The 18,833-nt window shown below is 52.3% G+C and overlaps 2 protein-coding genes across 11 annotated transcripts, besides 1 other annotated feature; one reads left to right on the top strand and one right to left on the bottom strand.

The window, feature by feature from the left end:
• Positions 1 to 132: 132 nt before the first annotated feature.
• On the top strand, positions 133 to 9,797 carry Percc1 (proline and glutamate rich with coiled coil 1). Of its 2 annotated transcripts, none has more exons than NM_001370860.1 (2): positions 133 to 320; positions 7,183 to 9,797. In NM_001370860.1, the coding sequence occupies exon 2, from the start codon at positions 7,233 to 7,235 to the stop codon at positions 8,052 to 8,054; it is 822 nt and encodes a 273-aa protein (NP_001357789.1). In that variant the 5' UTR covers positions 133 to 320; positions 7,183 to 7,232; the 3' UTR covers positions 8,055 to 9,797. The 2 variants fall into 2 exon arrangements, with proteins under 2 accessions (NP_001357789.1, NP_001357788.1); NM_001370859.1 differs by lacking the exon at positions 133 to 320 and adding an exon at positions 5,319 to 5,513.
• Positions 4,408 to 5,919: a promoter, noted in NCBI's record as "ICR region deleted in mouse ES cells". NCBI's record gives its function as "drives expression of the Percc1 gene in developing gastrointestinal tissues" and the evidence as "EXISTENCE:knockout evidence [ECO:0001091][PMID:31217582]".
• Positions 9,038 to 18,776, bottom strand: Ccdc154 (coiled-coil domain containing 154). Of its 9 annotated transcripts, none has more exons than NM_001079929.2 (17): positions 18,103 to 18,490; positions 17,640 to 17,835; positions 17,353 to 17,542; positions 17,114 to 17,160; positions 16,761 to 16,856; positions 16,321 to 16,444; positions 13,553 to 13,654; positions 13,135 to 13,263; positions 12,937 to 13,061; positions 12,515 to 12,641; positions 12,286 to 12,423; positions 10,721 to 10,840; positions 10,316 to 10,392; positions 9,964 to 10,081; positions 9,745 to 9,831; positions 9,277 to 9,464; positions 9,038 to 9,192 (listed from the first exon to the last, which is right to left on the bottom strand). In NM_001079929.2, the coding sequence occupies exons 1-17, from the start codon at positions 18,107 to 18,109 to the stop codon at positions 9,069 to 9,071; spliced, it is 1,995 nt and encodes a 664-aa protein (NP_001073398.2). In that variant the 5' UTR covers positions 18,110 to 18,490; the 3' UTR covers positions 9,038 to 9,068. The 9 variants fall into 9 exon arrangements, 7 of the variants coding, with proteins under 7 accessions (NP_001073398.2, XP_006524012.1, XP_006524014.1 ...); XR_385305.3 differs by having other exon boundaries at positions 9,052 to 9,192; positions 10,721 to 10,910; positions 12,937 to 13,064; positions 18,103 to 18,776; XM_006523949.3 differs by having other exon boundaries at positions 9,052 to 9,192; positions 12,937 to 13,064; positions 18,103 to 18,776.
• Positions 18,777 to 18,833: the final 57 nt, after the last annotated feature.

Below are 18,833 nucleotides of genomic sequence, written 5' to 3'. Positions count from 1 at the left end.
CAGCAAGCACACTTAAATGCTGAGCCATCTTTCCTGCCACACATGGCTGTTGTTTAAGTTACCAAGTTTATGGTACTCAGTCACAGGACCCAGCAACTGGTACAGACACCATTTCTCCACATCCTGCTTCTGACAGCACCTGATCCAGGGCAAAGCCTTGGACTCCATTCCTCAGCTATCTGCTCCTTAACAAACTGTTAAGACCCACTCTTCCCAGTAGGCTATGCCACAGGAGCCTGGCCAGGAATCTGCAGAAGGAGCAACTCTTCAGTAGAAGGTCTAGGATGTGATGCATGTGGAGCCACTGCTGCACCCCTCAGGTACATAACCAACACCTAAGCCCTCATTATTGCAAAGCACACAGGGAAATTTCACAGGAAGCCTAATGTCTCACTAATGGGAGGCAGAGGCGGCAGCAGCCGTCAGTGGGCTTAATGGCAGGGCAATTTATTGTAGCTCCACTTAAGAGCTGACATATTGGAGCTATTGATTTTACCAGGAAGATAGATACCAGGTGCCTGGGGGCAGGCAGGTCTGTGCTTTTGTAAGGGCAGAGTCTCCCAGGGTCTGAGGCCTGACAGTGCGTGGGGGCAGGTGGGGGCAGAGGATGGGGGCAGAGTGCTTTTCTGAGCCCAACCCCAAACATATCCCAGTTAGGAGCAGATGCTAGCACATATGCTGCAGCCCCAGCCTCTTCCAGGGTCCCAAGATGGCAGATGACTAGGATGGGGTGACAGGGGCTCTACCTGGCCATTGAGTGTGTCTCTCCACTGACCCAGAGACCCCAACCACGCTTTACCAGAAACAAAAGCTTTAGCTCAACCACTCCCTACACCTGCTCTGTCCTGAACACGGGTGAAATATGAGGGTGACTCCCTCACCATGCCAAGTCCCCAGATCCTCCGTCCATTAGCACTCTAGGTCTGCCCTGGGAGAGGTCCTTCCCTTTTGCTTGGACTTAAGCATCAGGTCCTTCTTTGGCTTCCTAGCCCAGGCCTCCCATACCCATGCCAGCCCTATAGGCCCTTCTAAGGGTTCCTTTCACAGACAACCATTTGCTGTGTTTTTGTTGTTGTTGTTGTCATTGGTTGTTTTTGTTTGGTTGTTTTTGTTTGTTTGTTTTGTTTTTTGTTTTAGTTTTTCGAGACAGGGTTTCTCTGTTTAGCCCTGGCTGTCCTGGAACTCTCACTTTGTAGACCAGGCTGGCTTCGAACTCAGAAATCCGCCTGCCTCTGCCTCCCGAGTGCTGGGATTAAAGGTGTGTGCCACCACGCCCGGCTGCTCTGTTTTCTTAGAATCTTCCATCCTAGCTTTGTGGTTTTCTCCATGGCCTCTTCCCAGGGAGTGAAGAACACCAAAATTTCTCCAGGATAAGGACAAAGTCCTTCAAGACTGCCAGCGGACAGCCTTCTCTCAGCCAGCACTAGTGGGTGTGTCTGCACTTGGCCCACTCAGGACCTAAGACTGTCCAAGATCTTGTCCTGCTATCCAGATGCCTGGTTTGGACAAAGTGGGGAAGATGGTGTGTGTGGAGCATGGTGAAACCCAAGCACTGGGGAGCAGGTCTCTTCACACATAGGAAACAGCTGAGGCTCTGGTGTTCTTTGGTTTCTTTGCATGTGTCCCCATATATGTGTATGTATGATTGTGTGTTAGGGTGCATGTGTAGTGGGGTGTGCATGTATGTGGGGAAGGGTGCCTGTGAAAGTGTGTTCAAATGTATGTGGAAGCCAGAGGACAACTTTAGGTATAGTTTTCCAGGTACTGTCTACCTTTTTATTTGTATGTATGTATGTATGTATGTATGTATGTATGTATGTATGTATGTATATATGTAGAGACATGTAAATACATACATGTCTCTATGTAGCTCTGGCTATCTTGGAACTCACTATGTAGACTAGGTTGGCCACAAACTCACAAAGATCCACTTGGCTTTTCCTCCAAACTCTGGAATTAAAGGTATGTGCCACCATCCCCAGCCTTACCTTTTTATTTTCTGACAGTTGCTCACTAGTCTGAAACTCAAGAAGGTTAGGTTAGTTGGACCACAGGATCCTCCTGACTCTGACTTCTTAGAGTTAAGATTACAATCAAGTGTTGCCACACCCAGCTCTTGGCTCTAGAGTTCATGAGATCACCTAAGCATGGTCTTAACTAGGACATTGACACAAGGGTTTCCCATGCTGGGAGACTGTCTATATATTTCACAGCCAGCAAGTGTCCTACAAACCCACCTACGTCCATCTAGAGCCATGACTCTTACTATGGCTTTCTGATTGTGTCAATGCTTATAATGTCAGCTGTGTGGCTTAGTGGAATTTCCAAGAAGGGTTTGGAGTCCAGGGGAGTTTCACTGGCCCTGGAATTGAGGTATCAGATGACATTCCAGAGACTGCAAAGAAAACTGGGTCCCTTGTGTTTCCCAGCTCCTGAAAATCCCAGAATCCTTCACTCGTGGCTCTTTCCTCCATATTCAAAGCCAACATTAGAGCATCTTCTAAATAGAACATCTTCTAGTCTCTGTCTCTGATCTCCTCCTCTGCCTGACGCTGTATTGACCTCAAGGATTCTGGCTCCTTGACAGTGACTGAGTCTTCCCAGACTCTCAATTTGCTGAGACACGCTGCCTGCCTCAGCTAGTCCTCACACCCAGCTCTTTCAAAGTTCATTCTTTGGTCACATACAGGTGGGACCTTCTCCAGGCAGAATTGGGTCTCATTTCCTTCTCCTGAAGCACTCAACCCAAGGTTCAGAAAGCTCAAGGCTTGACCAAGTGAGCCAGTGGTAATCTGCACTCACAGCCTCAGTATGTCTTTCCGTCTCCGGGGCTGCTCAGTGTGGAATGCAGGCCACAATCCACATGACCTTCTGGGCACTCCCTGAGACCCTGGCTATCCCTTCCCTGCCTACCCAGCAAGGTGCAGCTGTAGACCCCAGGCCCATCTGTCAGTGTTATATCACCCAACCTGTCCCTGTCCTGTTCCTGGGCCAGCTTGTCCTTCTCACACCCAGCAGTAGAGAGTGTCCCCAGCAGACCCCCGCCTGGTCCTCCTGCAGGTTTGGGCTTTGGTGGGGTGAGAAGGGAGTCAGCTGAGGCTGAAGCAGTGCTGCCCAGAGCCAAGACTGGACAGTGGTTTCAGACCCTGGAGTCTAACATGGTCAGACTGTAGGGTCAGAAGTAGATGGAATCCAGACTAGAATGGACACAGACCTGGGCCTAGCCAGGCTCATTTTATTCCACAGCAGAAGTCTCATCTGGTACTCACTGGGGATGTGGGCCAAGTTTCCTGCCTGAGAAGAGGCAGCAGCTATGCCACCACTTTCCCCAAGCCTTCCAGTGTCCTGTTGGGTGTGTAGTTGACCCTTGTTGCCCTTCTTCGGGGCTCAGCTCCAAGCAGACAACCTAGTCTACAGATGTGTACAGCTCCCCAGACATTCACACCAGGGTGCCATCTTTGCTTACAGTTTTTTGGGTGTTTTTTTGTTTTTGTTTTGTTTTGTTTTGTTTTTTGGCCATAGATCTCATATAGCACAGTGTGGCCTTGGTCTTGCAAAGGGTGACCATGAACTTCTGAATCTCCTGCCTCCACCTCCCAATGCTTGTAGGGGATTACAGGCATGTGCCACCATACTCAGTGTATATGGCCTTGGAGATCTAATCTAACCTTGATCTTTGGGCACGTTGGGCAGGTGGCTATCAATCTTAGTACACCCCCAATTCAGCTCAGCCCTTTAAGGTGCTCCTCCTTAGGACTTAACTTTTCATTTCTCTGTGGCTTCCTTGTGCTGGGTAGGAGCCCTGACTGCAGTAACCAGGCATGGTAAAGCATCTTCAGGGTTGGCTCCCTAGCCGCCTACCCTCCAGGAGCCACAAACTCACTGAAGCCATCAAGTCCAGATGGGCTGGGGAGGTGAGGGCAGGACAAAGCTGAAGGTCATGGTGTCAGGTGACATAAGCCTAGACTGGAGGTTAGGGCTTCACTGGCTTGAAATCAAAGTGGTGTCCTTGCCTAAAGTGAGGGCGGTGCCAAGAGCAAAGAAGGACTGGAGGAAGGTAGGTGGTACCCAAATCCCCCTTAACCCCCGAGCCGGGTGAAGCGCTGGACGGAGAGATAATCAGTAAATATTTTGAGGCTGAAGTGGTGAAAGCTTCGCTGAGAAGAACCATTTTCCTGTCCTTAGACTTAACCCCAGTAGCAGCAGGAGGAACCACAGCTGATGGCGCTAGTAGTCACTGGGGGCTACTTCAGGGCAGCTGAGTGCTCTAGGGGCTACATTCTTCCTGGAGGGTACCTGGATCGGCTAGAATAGTATCCACCACTAAATACACATCTACCCTAAACTGAATTTTCTTGGAAAAACTCTTTGTAGATGTGACTAGTTAAAGCTGAGGGTGTGCTGGATTCAGGCAGTCCTAAATCCAGTGGTGAACATCTGTGTAAGAGTTGCTAGCCAAGCATGGTGGTATATTCCTGCAAAGCCAGTACTCAGATAGACACGCGTCTGACGCCAGCGCAGGCTACACACCAAGACCCTGTCCCAAGGTTTAAAAAAAAAAAAAGCAAGCCAAGTGCAGATGACAGCATTGATGCTTATGACAGGCTTTGAGACAAGAAACAGAAGCGGCTGGCAGGACCCCAGGCACCAGCCTCACTGGCGTCTCAGCTTTGACTCCAGGAGGACAGAGAAGACACCCTGTTCTAAAACCACCCAAATTGGGATCAGTGATTAAGGAAGCCAGAGGAAACTACACCACCAGAAAGATTGGAGAGGAGCCCCCCAACTCCATCTAGGCTTCCAACCAGGGAAAGGAGGTACCTTGTCTTCACCCCACCAAGGATGCTCAGCGGTTGGTTCAATCAGGCTGATGACAAGTACAGCTGGGTTTCTGGGCAAGTGGATGGCAGCCACCACATGAGAGTCCTTCTCAAAGTCCTTACTGGGCTGGTTGACAGGGTCATGGTTAATCTTAGCTGAACAAAGGCCCAGAGGGTGGAGGGGCTTGGAAGGGGTTACAAGGACTGCACATATTAGCTCCCATCCTGGATCTAGTGAGAGGTTGCATAGCCCCAGTCCCCCCTTTCTCCAGGTCCTGTTGCTGCAGAGCATGGTTTATAGCATGCACTGCAGGCAGGATGTCCTCTGGAGAGGTGTACTCCAGAACTCAAAATAGCATGAAATTTAATTTTCTGCCTATTTGACACAGCTTGGATGGGGCCCCAATCAGCAGTATAGATAAGGGTCCTCGGGTCCAGGGTGTGGACCAGCTGGGCCTGAGGCAAACACTCCATGTTCCCCCGGCAGGCTGCGTGCAGGTGAGGCAGTCTTTGGGTACTCCCCCCGCAGGGCTCTGGTTGCTGGGCGCTAAAACAAACGGGCTCTGTTTGCCCAGTCTGCGATGACAATGCCGTTGCCAAATATTTGCCAGCCTCAGGCAGTTGTGGAGCCCAGCTATAAATGCTTGCGCCCCAGGTGGAGGTGGGCCTGCTGAGTGAGCTCTGCAGTCTCAGGTAGGAGCCTGTGTGAATGCTGGAGTCTTCTGGGGTGGTCACACCACTGGGGGTTGGGGGGGTCCCTCCCACTGGAAATATATCTGCATTAAACTCTCCACTAGCAGTCACCCTCAAAGACTAGTATCAGGAATGCTGGACACCTCCTGAGACAGAGGATCCAGCAATGTAGGACATCGAAGTAGCCAGCCCAGTACTTCCCAAACTCAGGGTTTCAGGATAGCAGAGAGGGGCTGGGAAGTTTGACCCTGAGCAGATCTAAGGGGCTTCTCACACCCAGGTCTCTCAGATAGAGATTGTATTCTGATATGCCTTGTTGGATACCTGCTCTCCCCTTCCTCTGGAAAGTAGCCTGGTGGCTCTAGGGTTGAGATCTACTGTAGGGTCACTAGCAAGGAAGAGAGAGAGCCATGTCTAGGCTCCAAAGTGAGAACCCCTCTCTCCCTTCTCCCTCTCTTTTCTTTCTCTTCTCTTCTCTCTCTCTCTCTCTCTCTCTCTCTCTCTCTCTTTCTTTTCTTCAGTTTTTCTAGACACAGTTTTTCTCTGTTGTGCTGGCTGTCTGGAGATCGAGCTGACCTCAGATTCAGAGATCCGCCTGCCTCTGCCCTCTCGAGTTCTGAGATTCTCTGTCCTCCTGAGTTCTGAGATTAAAGGCGTGCACCACCACATCTGGCTTGACACCCTTTTCTTAAAAAATAAGAATTACTACCCAAGAGGGGTGGTACATGCCTTTAATCCTAGCACTCTGGAAGTGGGGACAAGCAGAATTCTGTGAGTTTGAAGCTGGCCCAGTTTTTATTTATTTATTTATTTATTTATTTATTTATTTATTTATTTATTTATTTATTTAATGTAAGTACACTGTAGCTGACTTCAGACACACCAGAAGAGGGCGTCAGATCCCATTACAGATGGTTGTGAGCCACCATGTGGTTGCTGGGATTTGAACTCCGGACCTTTGGAAGAGCAGTCGGGTGCTCTTACCCACTGAGCCATCTCACCAGCCCCGCTTGTCCAGTTTATATAGCAAGTTCTAGGATAGCCAAGGCTGAAGAGGTCCTATCTCAAAACAAACAAACAAACAAACAAACAAACAAACACCAAAGAAGGAGGAAGAGGAGGAGGAAAAAGAGGGAGAAAAAAGAAAGAAACAACACCCTAACAATTGCATCTCTTCAAAAAGGGAGCCAGGACTGTAGCTAACAGTAGCTACATAGGAACCAGGTCTGGTGGAGCTCTTTGGCTGTCACAGCCCCAGAAGCTCCCCATGGCATTTGCCAGGCATTTGAGGCTGTCAAGGCAGGTTCTGGTCCTGTCACCACAGTGATCCAAGCTGGGACAGGGTAGACGCCTTGTCCAGTGCCTGTCCCTTCCTGTCTGGTTAGTACTGGCCTCTAGGACGTCTGCCTTTGGCCCTACCCTGTGGCCTGAGTGATCACAACTGTGGTTGTTCTCATGGTACAACCTGGTTCCCCTGTACCATGATAGCTCCACCCTACACAAGAGGATCCTGTACATCCCTCTAAGCCAGGTCCTCTCTGAGCTCAGGAGGTCCAGGGATGGAGAGAGGAAAGAGCTGAAGCAGCCTTTTGTGGGTCACACATCCAGGCTCATCTAGTGGGTACTGCCAGCCCTAACTTGCTAACCCATCCTCTCACTTCTCTCCTAGCTTGTGTCTGCTGCTCCAGGGAACCCCAGAATTTTGGGGACCTCAACAAGATGGCTGCTGGTGTTATACGGTCTGTCTGTGACTTCCGGCTGCCCCTACCATCACATGAGTCCTTCCTGCCCATAGACCTGGAGGCTCCAGAAATTTCTGAAGAAGAGGAGGAGGAAGAAGAAGAGGAAGAGGAAGAGGAGGAAGAAGAAGAGGTAGACCAGGACCAGCAAGGTGAGGGGTCACAGGGCTGTGGCCCAGACTCCCAGAGCTCAGGAGTAGTCCCTCAGGACCCCAGCAGCCCTGAGACCCCAATGCAGCTTCTGCGCTTCTCAGAGCTCATTAGTGGTGACATCCAGCGGTATTTTGGACGCAAGGACACAGGGCAAGACCCAGATGCCCAAGACATCTATGCTGACAGCCAACCAGCCAGCTGCTCTGCCCGGGATCTCTACTATGCTGATCTGGTATGCCTGGCACAGGATGGGCCCCCAGAGGATGAGGAGGCTGCTGAGTTCAGGATGCATTTACCTGGGGGGCCTGAGGGTCAGGTGCACAGGCTGGGCCACAGAGGAGACAGGGTGCCACCACTGGGCCCCCTGGCTGAGCTCTTTGATTATGGCCTTCGGCAGTTCTCCAGGCCTAGAATATCAGCTTGCCGAAGACTAAGGCTAGAGCGGAAGTATAGCCACATTACTCCCATGACCCAAAGAAAATTGCCTCCATCCTTCTGGAAGGAGCCTGTGCCCAACCCACTAGGCCTACTGCACGTGGGCACACCAGATTTTAGTGATCTACTGGCCAGCTGGTCTGCTGAGGGTGGTTCTGAGCTGCAGAGTGGAGGCACCCAAGGCCTGGAGGGGACACAGTTGGCTGAGGTCTAGTGAGTAGGCAAGTCAGGAGTGTGCCGGGGCAGAGTGGCCATTTCTACCCTCAGAACAACCCAGCACCTCCTGCCTGTAGCACAGGCCCTGCCCTAGTAGGTCTGTCTAAGTAGTCATGCAGTTAGTGCTCTCTCAAGAGGAGAGCAGGCCATGAGGATCTGAAATTGTGCCAAGCCTGGAACTGTTGCCACCAGTACTGAGAGGAGAGAGAGAGAGAGAGAGAGAGAGAGAGAGAGAGAGAGAGAGAGAGAGAGAGAGAGAGAGAGCCCTTATCCAGACCCGCCACACCTGGCTACCAGCTCCGGCTCTTGGTGGACCCCACTATACACAGCAGGCCTCAGGACTCTGCCCAGGGGAAGTGAATGGAACTCAGGCAAGAACTATGGATCGCCTGTACACCCTTGCCCTTCATTATGAGGCCATTTCCGAGATGCAAGTCAGTGGCACAGAGCAGCTGGGTTGGGTCTAAAACCAGGCCAGCCCTCCTGTCTCTGTTGGGCTAGAGCTGGTGGTTCCATGTGTTGTGTCCTCAGCCAGGCGGGTGGCAGGATTAGGGGCCACACGCAGAGTCCAGGTTTTCTTGAGAGGCTAGAAGAGGGACACTGCCTGGTCACAGGGACACTGCCTGATCACACAGAAACCTACTAGATGCTCACTCTCCAGATTCACGCTCACAAGTGGCTTCCTTGGCACTTCAGTGTTAGTGAGTGGGTGGGTGGGGCTGAGGATGTCTGAGGACCCTGTCCTCAGTCTTCACATTTGTCCTCATAGGCAACAGGGGTATGTCCTGAGAGGTGTGGCCTGGGTGCCCCTGCACACAACTCCCAGGGAACCTGAGAGCTTGACCTTGCACGAGGCGGGGCAGGAGGGGTCCTTCAGGTCTAATAACCTCAGGCCTTCTGAGTGTGGTCCCTCTCACTACTTGACACCCTTGTCAGGCCTGTGAGCTGTGGAAAAGCCATTCCATCAGATAACAGGAGACTCTGGCGCCAGTAGGTACAAGAACTGGCATGTTTATTTCTGGAACACAGTCAGAGATGTGACCTCATATGCAGGCTTCCACTGGGTCATCGCTGAGGTCACTCCGGGCCTTTTCTGGGCCACCAAGTTCAAGAGGAATCTCTTCCAACGAAGCCACCTGCCCAGAGACGTGGCTCATACACAACACAGCCCCTGTGGCTGTGCTACTACCCTTGGGAGACCCAGGCTCTCAGCTGCCCACCTCACAGCCTGGTACACTCCCCAGGAGTTCACAGAGACCATTGCGTCCAGGGCTACGTCCTTGATGAAGAACCGCTGCCTCACCAGGGACATGAATACCCGCTTGCTGCCCAGGGTCAGTGGCCAGGGACCCTCCTCACTCCACAGGCGCAGCATGCTCTCACGCAGGGTTGCAATCTCCTCTGTGCGCTGCAAGTGCAGAGAGATGGGGCCAAGAGGACCCATGGAGAGCAAGACAAGTACAGAGAAGTGGGACTTGGATCACAGTGGTGGGTGGCAGATGTGTGTATGTGGGGACTGCTCCTGTAGAGGAAGCCCAGTGGGGGGGGGCAGTTTTCACCTCCAGGAAGCACTGTTCAGCACCACCCAGCTAATGTATTCCGGGGCCCTGGAGAGATGGGAACAGAGCGACTCGGGGCAGGCTGGCAGAGTGTGAGGGGTCAGCGGTTCTCCCAGAGTTTTCTCTCACCAGCTTGGTCTCATTATTAAACTTCAGGTTCTGGATGGTTTTGTTGGCCTGAAGGCTGTTCTCCAACTTTATCATTTGCTTCTGAAACTAAACACAACTCTAATCACAGGCAGACATGGACGGCTGACGTCCAAATGTACCCACTAGCACAGAAATACTCGGGGCCTGGAGTTTAGGGAAGCAGACAGACATAGGTGACTCCTGGGCCCCAAGGGATACCGTGGCCAGCTGCCCCTGGATCTCAGCAATCTTCCGTCCAGGGTTCTCCTCTTTCAGAAGCTGCACAGACATCAGCAGGGCAGCTAGCTCTTGTCGCACAGTCTCAACCTCAAACTCCCTGTAGGCGCCAGGGGCTGGTTATAGAGGGTTCTAGAGCCCAAGGAAGAGGCTGTCACAGGGCTCAACTTTGAGGGTGCAAGCTATTCTAGAGGAGATAGAGCACAGGGTGGGACTAGTTGGGGGCCGGGCAACCATCCAGGCAGAGGTGCAGGGCTTGGAAGGACCAGAAAGATCAAGGGAGGCCAGAGAGTTTCTGTACTTCCGAGAGGCCTGGGTGGCTTCGAACCCTCACCTGGCCTTGCCCTCAGCGGAGATCTTCACATCCACTTCACTTTTGTGAATGACACACTTGTTGGAGATACTTTCTATCTGAAATGTGGAAGATGGGGGCTGGAGAGATGGCTCAGTGGTTAAGAGCACTAACTGCTCTTCCAAAGGTTCTGAGTTCAAATCCCAGAACCACATGGTGGCTCACAACTATCCATAATGAGATCTGACGCCCTCTTCTGGTGCGTCTGAAGACAGCTACAGTGTACTTGCATATAATAAATAAATAAAGCTTAAAAAAAAAAAAAAGAAATGTGGAATATGTAGGAGCCCAGGGTGACTTAGTACAGCCATCTGGGAGCCCCAGGCCAGCTCAAACCCAGCCAAGGTATAGAGCCTCAAGGCTAGCTGCAACTCTGGCCTTACCCACCTGTTGGGGGAGGCTGTTCACTTTCTCCTGCACCTCCTCCAAGTGTGCTGTGACTTCTTTCAGCCACTGGACCAGATCCTTCAGGGACTCTCTCTCCATACCTTCCCATGCAGCCTGCTTCTACAATTTCAACATCCAGTGAGGGATGGTAGACAGGGCCTGCTGAAGCCAGGAGGCAGAGTATCTGACTCTAAAACACATTTGTATAAAGCATGCAGGTTGCCCGGAGAGCCTGGCCAGACACCGCAGAGCACAGCTATTCCAGTCTTACAGCAGCTGGGATGGCCTTACCAGTCAGGGCCATTCAGCTGAGCAGAACCATGCCCTTGAGGAGCTGACAGCTGTTCCATGACAGGAACAGAGAACAGACTGGCCATACTGCAGGAGGGTACAGACATTGCAGTCAATGGACCCTGCTGGCAGCTGCTCTGGCCATACATACCCAGAGAGGATGCAGAGCCAGGCAAGGTTGGAAGATCCACCTGCCACACCAGAGGGTGTGTTCACAGCAGCTTCAAAAGAGAATGGCCTCTTGTGTCTATCAACAGAGGAATGAGTATGCAAAACATGACCTGTCCACACATGGGAACATTATCGAGCTACCAAGGGATGGAGCACACATCCGCACGCACAACAGGGATGACCCATGAAGGTGGCTCAGGAGAGAAGGCCAAGATGAAAGGCTTGTGCTGGGATGAAGAGCCTACGGTACACAGAGCAGAGCTAGATGGCAGAGGAGAGGGACTGTCAGGCTCTGGAGCCGACCTGGATAACCTCTCCTGTGAATGCACTAAAAGTGCTGGGTGTTAGTTAGGGTCAGGCTTGAGCTCATAATTTTCCTGCCTTGGACTCCTGAGGTTGGGATCACACACAGGCCAGCCTAGGCTACATCAGGCCAGCTTAGGCTACATAGCAAGATCCTCTCTTAAGACAAAACAATAGTGAAAAAATAATAATAATGGGGTGAAGTAATGGATCAGCAGTTAGGAGCACTTGCTGTTCTTCCAGATGACTGGAGTTTGGTTCTCAGTACCCAGGCTGGGTGGCTCACAATGCTCTGTGACTCCAGCCTCAGGAGACCAACACACTCTTCCCCCTATCTGAGCACTTACACACATATGGTATGTACACACAGACACATAAATAAAAAACCTACATAAAAGAAACTCAAACAGATGAAATATATAACTAAACAAAACCCATTGAACTGTATGCTTTAAAGGGAAATGGGGGTCGGGCGGTACTTTTTCAAGACAGGGTTGCTCTATTTAACAGTACTGGCTGTCCCGGAACTTGTTCTGTAGACAAGGCTGGCCTTGGACTACAGACATCTGCCTGCCTCTGCTACTGCCTCCATAGCTGGGATTAAAGTAATGTTCTGCCACACCCAGCTGAAAGGTGAAATAAAGAAAGGGGGAGGGGCAAAGAAGAGAGTGGGGAAGGAAAGAGAAAAAGAGTGCTAGGGGCCCAGGGGCTGCAGGAGCCACCCTGCCTGATCAGAGGATCAGGTCTCTACCCATGGTCCCATCCTTTACTGCCCGTCCTTACCAGTCTGTCCACCTTACCTGGGACAGCTTCAGGCCTAGTGTTTGCTCCTGCAGATCTAGCCTCCAGCTCAGAGCTAGACAGTGGTCACTCAAGTCCTTCAGCTGCTGGTCCAGCCCTGCTACTGACCCCTCTAGGACCTGGCTCTTCTCTTGGAGCTGCATGGGACAGCATGGAGCCAGAGAGGCTCTGCTGGATGCCTGTATGCACAGGGATCCCTGCTGACCACCCCCTCACTCAGCCCCTTACCAGTTCCAGTGCATCCTGTGTTTCCTGCTGGGCTAGCTTGCCAGCCATCTGCACAGCCTCCAGATTCTCATGGACATATGAAGCCAACTCCCCGGCCTGGGTCTCCTCCAAGCTCACCTTGGCCTCCCTGCATATTGATACCCAAACTACCCTTTAGCACTGGCTAGGGAGGGGGCCTGCGTGCTAGCTCTGGGACCTCCTAGGTGATCCTGTGGACCAGAGGAGGGGTGCTACCGGAAAGGGACTGTGAGGATCAGGGTGGAGGAGGAAGAGGAACTCTAGCAGAGGGTTGCTATCCTGTCATGACGTGTCTAACCGACAGCTTCAGGGGATGAGGGGGTCAGGGCGTTCCCCAGCTGAGCTCAGCCAGTGGTTAGCTGAGCGAGGGGCCAAGTGGACCATTGTCCTGATATGACACCCACCGAGCCTTCTGCTCAGCCATCAGGACACGATTCAGTGACACCTGGTTCTGTCGCACAAACTTGGTCAGATAGACCACAGCTTTGTCTAGGCCCCGGCACTGTTCCAGCAGGTGACCCTCCTCCTCCTGCTGTGGCAGAAGTGGCCCTGAGCCTTGGTGACTACCCCATCTCCCACCATACCTGGCCACCCAGGCCCACCTCACGCTGTGCCCGCAAGGCCCGCAAGCGCTCCTCTGTCAGCTCATGCAGCTTCTGCCAGCGGCTTTCCAGTTCCTCTCGTAGGCTGCTTTCTGCTATCTGCCGTGTACTCTCTGAGGATTTCATTCTCTGTGGAGACAGCACTAGCTGATGTGAATGTTTTTCAAAATTCCTTATTTATTTTTATGTACATGAGTGCCTTGACTGCATGTATGCCGGTGTGGAGGGTGTTGGATCCCCTGGAAGGGGAGTTGCAGACAGTAGTGAGCCACCATATGGTTGCTAGGAATTAAACTGGATCCTCTGGAAGAGCAGCCAGTGCTCCTAACCGCCGAGCCATCTCTCCAGCCCAGCAGCTGTAAATTTGTAGCTCACTTGGATAATCCGTGAGGACACTGGGCCCCACCCAGGCCCTCACCTGCTCCAAGGCCAGGAAACTCTTCTGCAGAAAACTGCATAGTTTAGCCTCTCTCTTTAGGAAGCGAAGGCTCATTTCCTCGTTGAGTTTGGTCATCTGGGCCTGTGAGAGACCACAGAGTCACCTGAAGTTTCCCCGCCAGATATCCTATTCTCACCCAGGTCTCATTCTCTCTATGTTCCCAATCCCTGCAGAGCCAGGTTGCAGGCACTGGGCAGGAATAAAGGTAGGGAAGATAGGACCCACTGTTCCCCAGAACACTAGATCGTGGGTCAGGAAGAGACCTAATCAAGGTCAGGGGGCCTAGACAATCCAGCACACATCCAGATACTCAAGAGGTATCCAGGAAAGGCTGTTCAGTGGGCACTGAATTCCATGCTGAGCTGGAGCCTCCATAAGAGAAGCTGGTGTGGCCGGGTGTGGTGGCACCCGCCTTTAATCCCAGCACTCGGGAGGCAAGAGGCAGGAGGATTTCTGAGTTCGAGGCCAGCCTGGTCTCCAGACTGAGTTCCAGGACAGCCAGGGCTATACAGAGAAACCCTGTCTCAAACCCCACCCCCCCAAAAAAGAGAAGCTGGTGTGAAGACATCCCCCCCAGACATGTGGGAACACCCATGCATAGCTGCAGCAAGTGAGGGTGTGGGTGGGAATCCTAGATGTAACCCGTGGGCTGTGCCTCCTCCCCATGTTGCTCTCTTGCTGCTCTGAGGGTCAGAAGGCACAGGACAGCCTTCTGTCCCCCCATCACACACACTCTGTAGTATGGCTGTCTCCTTTGGGACTTGCCATAGCCAGTGCCATTATGTAGTTGAGCAGTTGTGGTGACCTGTCGAGATCTTGGATTGCAGTCATGGCAATGACAAACAGCTCTGAGCAGATAGCTATCTATGGGAACGGGACTTAACAGTCCCTCTGGGAGAGGGGAGGGAGAGCTATAGACCTTTCCCTGCAATTACAACCACCACTCCCTCCTACCCAACTACTCCAATGCTAAAGTAGAAGAGGTGAAATATTGATGGTGGGGCCATGGGGGCTTTTTGGTTTGTGTCTACCTGTCTTACCCATGCTATCCTGTAAGAAGCCCCAATAAACTCATTTACTCGCTAAGCTGGACTTGGACTCTTTCTTTGTTGGCTCCTTCCCTATTTGGAGTGAATAAATGTTTCTCTTATGTCTCCCCAGGAATGTCAGGACTGACAGTCTGGGTGTGGCACATGCCTCTAATTCCAGCACAGGAGGTTAAGGTTCACGGGAGGGTTGCTGAGTCTGAGGTGTCGAGCCTCCTTATATACCAAAGAAAAGTCACCAGAAACCTACCTCACAGCATCACCTGCCTAGCACCTCTGTGGCCACAGGACTCTCCTGACAGCAGGCGCAGCTCTCAGGCCTGGGCCACCTTCTGGGTGATGTTCATCTGAGCCACTGCTGGCCTCCCTTCCCTGCAGGAAGGGAGCCTAAAACAGAGGTGGCTTCATTTTATTTTTAAGATAAGATCTCATGTATGTTCCAGGCTGGCTTCACACCTGTCATGTCACTAGGCTCAGATTTATGGGTGCTGGAGATTGAGCCCAGAACTCTGCATGCTAGGCCAGCAATCCATCCACTGAGCCAGACACCCATCCCTCGGCCACTTTTTCTGAAGGGCCACGCTGCAAACATTTCAAACTCCCAGGGTCTCCTTTGAAGCCTCTCAATTCTTGTTCAAAGTCTCGACTGTCACTATGTTAAACAAATGTTCATGGCTCTATGCTAATAAAACTTACAAAAACAGGCAGTGGCATGTAAAGTCCTGACACTGATGTCAAAGAACCCTCGAAGGGCCCGATTAGAGCCGTATCCCCCATGCCTAGCATGTGAGGGATCCTCAGCCCAAGGCTTCCATGCTCTTGATGATGGCAGTGCATTAACTCCCAGCAGCCAGAGGTGAAGGCCACTACTTCTGGGCAGCAGACTTATGCTGGAACAGCTGGAATATCCAGTATATCCTGCCCACTCTGTCCTGTGAGGAGCCTACACACAGAACAGCAGCTGTAGTCCCTGGTCTACATTTATAGAGCCAAAAGCTGGGTGGCAGGCATGTGTAACCAACCATTCCTAAGCTCCATGTAGAAGCAGAGGCCCATCTACCTACCTACCTACCTACCTATCTACCTATTACTTACCTATCTAATTACCTATCTATCTAATCTTTTTATTTCAAGCCAGGGTTTTTTTCTGGTGTCCTGGAACCAGTTCTGTAGACCAGGTTGACCTTGAACGGAGAGATCCACCTGTCTCTGCCTCCTGAGTGCTAGAATTAAAGGTATATGTCGCCACCGCCATGCAGAGACCCCTCTAGAGGGTCCCCAGTGGAAGGAGAACATGCTGCCTTGGGAATCTGTGAGTCCTACTTGAGATAAATGCTAAAGCTGAAAGCAGCTGTGGCAGAGCTTCAGGGCCAGCTGTCCCTTTCTGTTAGTCCAGCTGAGATGGTGGGTGGGTTTCCCCAAACCTGCAGCAAGGGAACTGACACTTGGCTACATGACAGTAGAAGTGAGTTTTCAGTGCCTAAGATTGCAGCTAAGGTCAGTGAGTGGGCAATACAGCTGGGATGAGAGGCAACCATATCAGACAGGGGTGACTGGTGAGCCTATCCTTGTACCCTGAAGCAAGCAACTGCAGGAAGGGAGACACTGATGACAAGGCCAGAGGCTAGGGACACTGGAGGTGTCTTACAGAGTGCTGGTGATGACTCCTGCCTCGGCTAGGCCTGGCTTTCCAGGAGGTACCTGCATCTTGGCCAACCCAAGGTCCACCTTTTGGCTGGTGTCCTCTTGGTTTTTCTGCAAGGCACTGCAGGCTGCTTCCCGGCCCTGCTCCTCTTGGCTCAGCATGCCAGTCAGGTTGGTCAGCCTAGAGGCAGTAGGTGTGGTAACACCAACTCAGCTAGGGAATCCTGGGGGCCCTAGGTCCTTCTCAGGATGGAGTACACAATCCACCCAGGTGACACATGGAAATAGACCTTGGGGATCCCTAGTAAGGGCAAGGCACCAAATGAAAGAGAGAAGGCAGGTGGGGCCGCAGTTGTCAGAAGTGCAGCATTCATGTTACAGGATGCTCCCCTGGGGGCACTAAGGGCTCAGGACGGAAGACCTCAGCCTTGCTCTGGCCCGAGATTTCCAGTGTGTACACAAAACTGGTTTCAAGGTAGTCCAAGAAGTTGGCCCACCTGAGGTTTATCTCCTGCTCGGAATGTTTCCGCTCCGAGTCCTGTAGAGCCTGTTTCCTCCTGATGTGTGTTAAAGCCTCCCGGACCTCCACCAGCCTGGTGGAAGGAGTTGCCCTGCTAGCCCCAGAGCAGCCAGGCAGCATCTGTTGCGGCAGGTCTGACCATGGGGACACATAACCAGTCTCCCACCCCAGTGTGTGCAGAGCCAGTCCGAGTTGGACTATTATAGTTATTGTTTACTTAAATGAGGTCCATGTGGGCCCTAATGACAGCTCCTGCAGGGAAGCATGGGTCCCAGCTCCTCCCTCCCTCCCTCCCTCTCTCTCTCTCTCTCTCTTTCTCTCTCTCTGTACCTTTTATCCAGGGTTTGCATCTGGTTCTGGCTCTGGGGCCCAGATAACTGCAAAGAGGAGGAAATGAGGGCTAGGCAGGTTCAATCTGTGCCTACCAAGCAGTACAGATGCAACAGGACACATTGGATCCAGAGCTTGAAACGACTGGGGACAGCAGTGTCAGGATCCAGGAAGTGTGTGTTCCAAGCATCAGGAAAAGGGTGGCTCACTCTTACCTGCTGCTCTACCCAGGGACTCACCTCTAGCTCCTCCTTCTCTGGGCTCCAGGCTGCCTGTTGTACTACTTGCCTCAGCTGGCGCAGCTCTGAGGCCTGCATCTGCACACGGGCACGAACCTGCAACAGCTCACGAAGCAGGCCCAATGTGGCATGCTCACAGCGTTCCTTGTGTCCCCTCAGACGAACCACCTCAGCCTGCAGCTCAGCTACCCTGATTAGGGCCAGAGCAGGTGGGTCAAGCTGTGCCTCTCCTGGAGGTAACTCACTCAGTTTATCATCTCCCTTTTCTTATCCACTGTGAGGCTCACCATTGCTCCAGCTGTTTCCACAGCTTAGAGGTGTCCTGTTCAGGGACCAAGGAGCCGGACGCCCGGCCACTGCACTCATCTCTCTCTGAGGTCTCAGCACTGACTAGGCCTTCTGTTAAGAGCAGCTCCAGGTCCTCGAGTGTGACAGTGCTCAGGTGTGAAGGTGAAAGCCTTAGTGAGGGGCCGTCTGCTGGCTCTGGAAGGAGATACCTTGGAGCTTGTGCACAAGGACAGTAGTAGTGCCTATAATCTTGCTTGCTGTCACCCTGACCTCAGGGACTCATATCTCTGGGTCATATAGATCAGCCCTTCTGGAGGTCCAGGTAAGAGGGGTTGAGTGTCCCGGGGGAGAACACACAGTCCTAGGAAGCAGAGTAGGGGAGAGGTCCCACCTCGCCAGCTCCATGAGAACCTGTGAGGTCTAAGAGCAGGACTACTCTGTATACCCCTCATTTCTGCTCACCTGACATGGCTTCACCAGCGGCCACCACCTATAGCTCAGACAACGGTTATCAGAGCCCCTGTGGCTGCCCAAGGTTGGGCACCAGGCCAGGGTGGCCGAGTGGTTAGCTGGAGAGAAGCAAGTGATCCAGGCAGAAAGCTGCAGGAGCTGGGGATTGGCTGAGGGACAGAAGAGAAGGCTTTGGGCCACAGAGCAGGCAAGGAGACTCGAGGGTCAAGAGGGAAGGCCTGAATCTTGGGGAGAAGACAAGGGTCGAGAATGGAGACTGTGAACCTTCAGGGGGTGAGTCAGGGAGAGAGGCTGTGGAGCCCAGAGAGCAGTAGTGGAGGTATATAGTGGCTCCTGCCCTTCCACCTTGCCTCTTTAGTGAATCCTGACGGAGGCAGGTACAGCTGAGTTATTCTGGAACCTTCTTTTTCTCACCAGAACCCTATGACTTCATGGCCAACTGCCAGTGGAACCTGAACCCTCATATGCCCTGTCTTGCAGACTCCCTAACTTCTGGATCCTGAAAAGATTTGGGGGTCAGTGAAGTATCCCCATTGCAGAAGAGTCTCCCCTGGCTCTAGGGCTACTGGGTTATGGCCACAGTGAAGAGGTTGTTTAGGGACCATCACAGGCCTGAGTCACACACAAAGCAGGAGGGAAAGGTCCTAGGCAAATGGGACACAGATACAGAGGGTGACACCACAGAATAGGCCGCTGGGATTTCAGCCTTCCCAAGAGTCAAA

This window comes from Mus musculus, chromosome 17, assembly GCF_000001635.26.
Source record: "Mus musculus strain C57BL/6J chromosome 17, GRCm38.p6 C57BL/6J".
NCBI classification, from domain to species: Eukaryota; Metazoa; Chordata; class Mammalia; order Rodentia; family Muridae; genus Mus; species Mus musculus.
Note: the sequence above shows the minus strand (reverse complement) of the source record. Positions and strands in the feature narration are given on the sequence as shown.

What these genes read in the sequence shown, in the direction of transcription:
- Percc1 (NM_001370860.1), top strand. Translation starts at nt 7,233, where the DNA reads ATGGCTGCTGGTGTTATACGGTCTGTCTGTGACTTCCGGCTGCCCCTA.
- Ccdc154 (XM_006523949.3), bottom strand. An exon ending in TGGAAACAGCTGGAGCAATG is followed by an intron (nt 17,543 to 17,639) that starts GTGAGCCTCACA and finishes GGCCCTAATCAG; the next exon opens with GGTAGCTGAGCTGCAGGCTG. An exon ending in TCCGCTGAGGGCAAGGCCAG is followed by an intron (nt 10,082 to 10,315) that starts GTGAGGGTTCGA and finishes TGGCGCCTACAG; the next exon opens with GGAGTTTGAGGTTGAGACTG.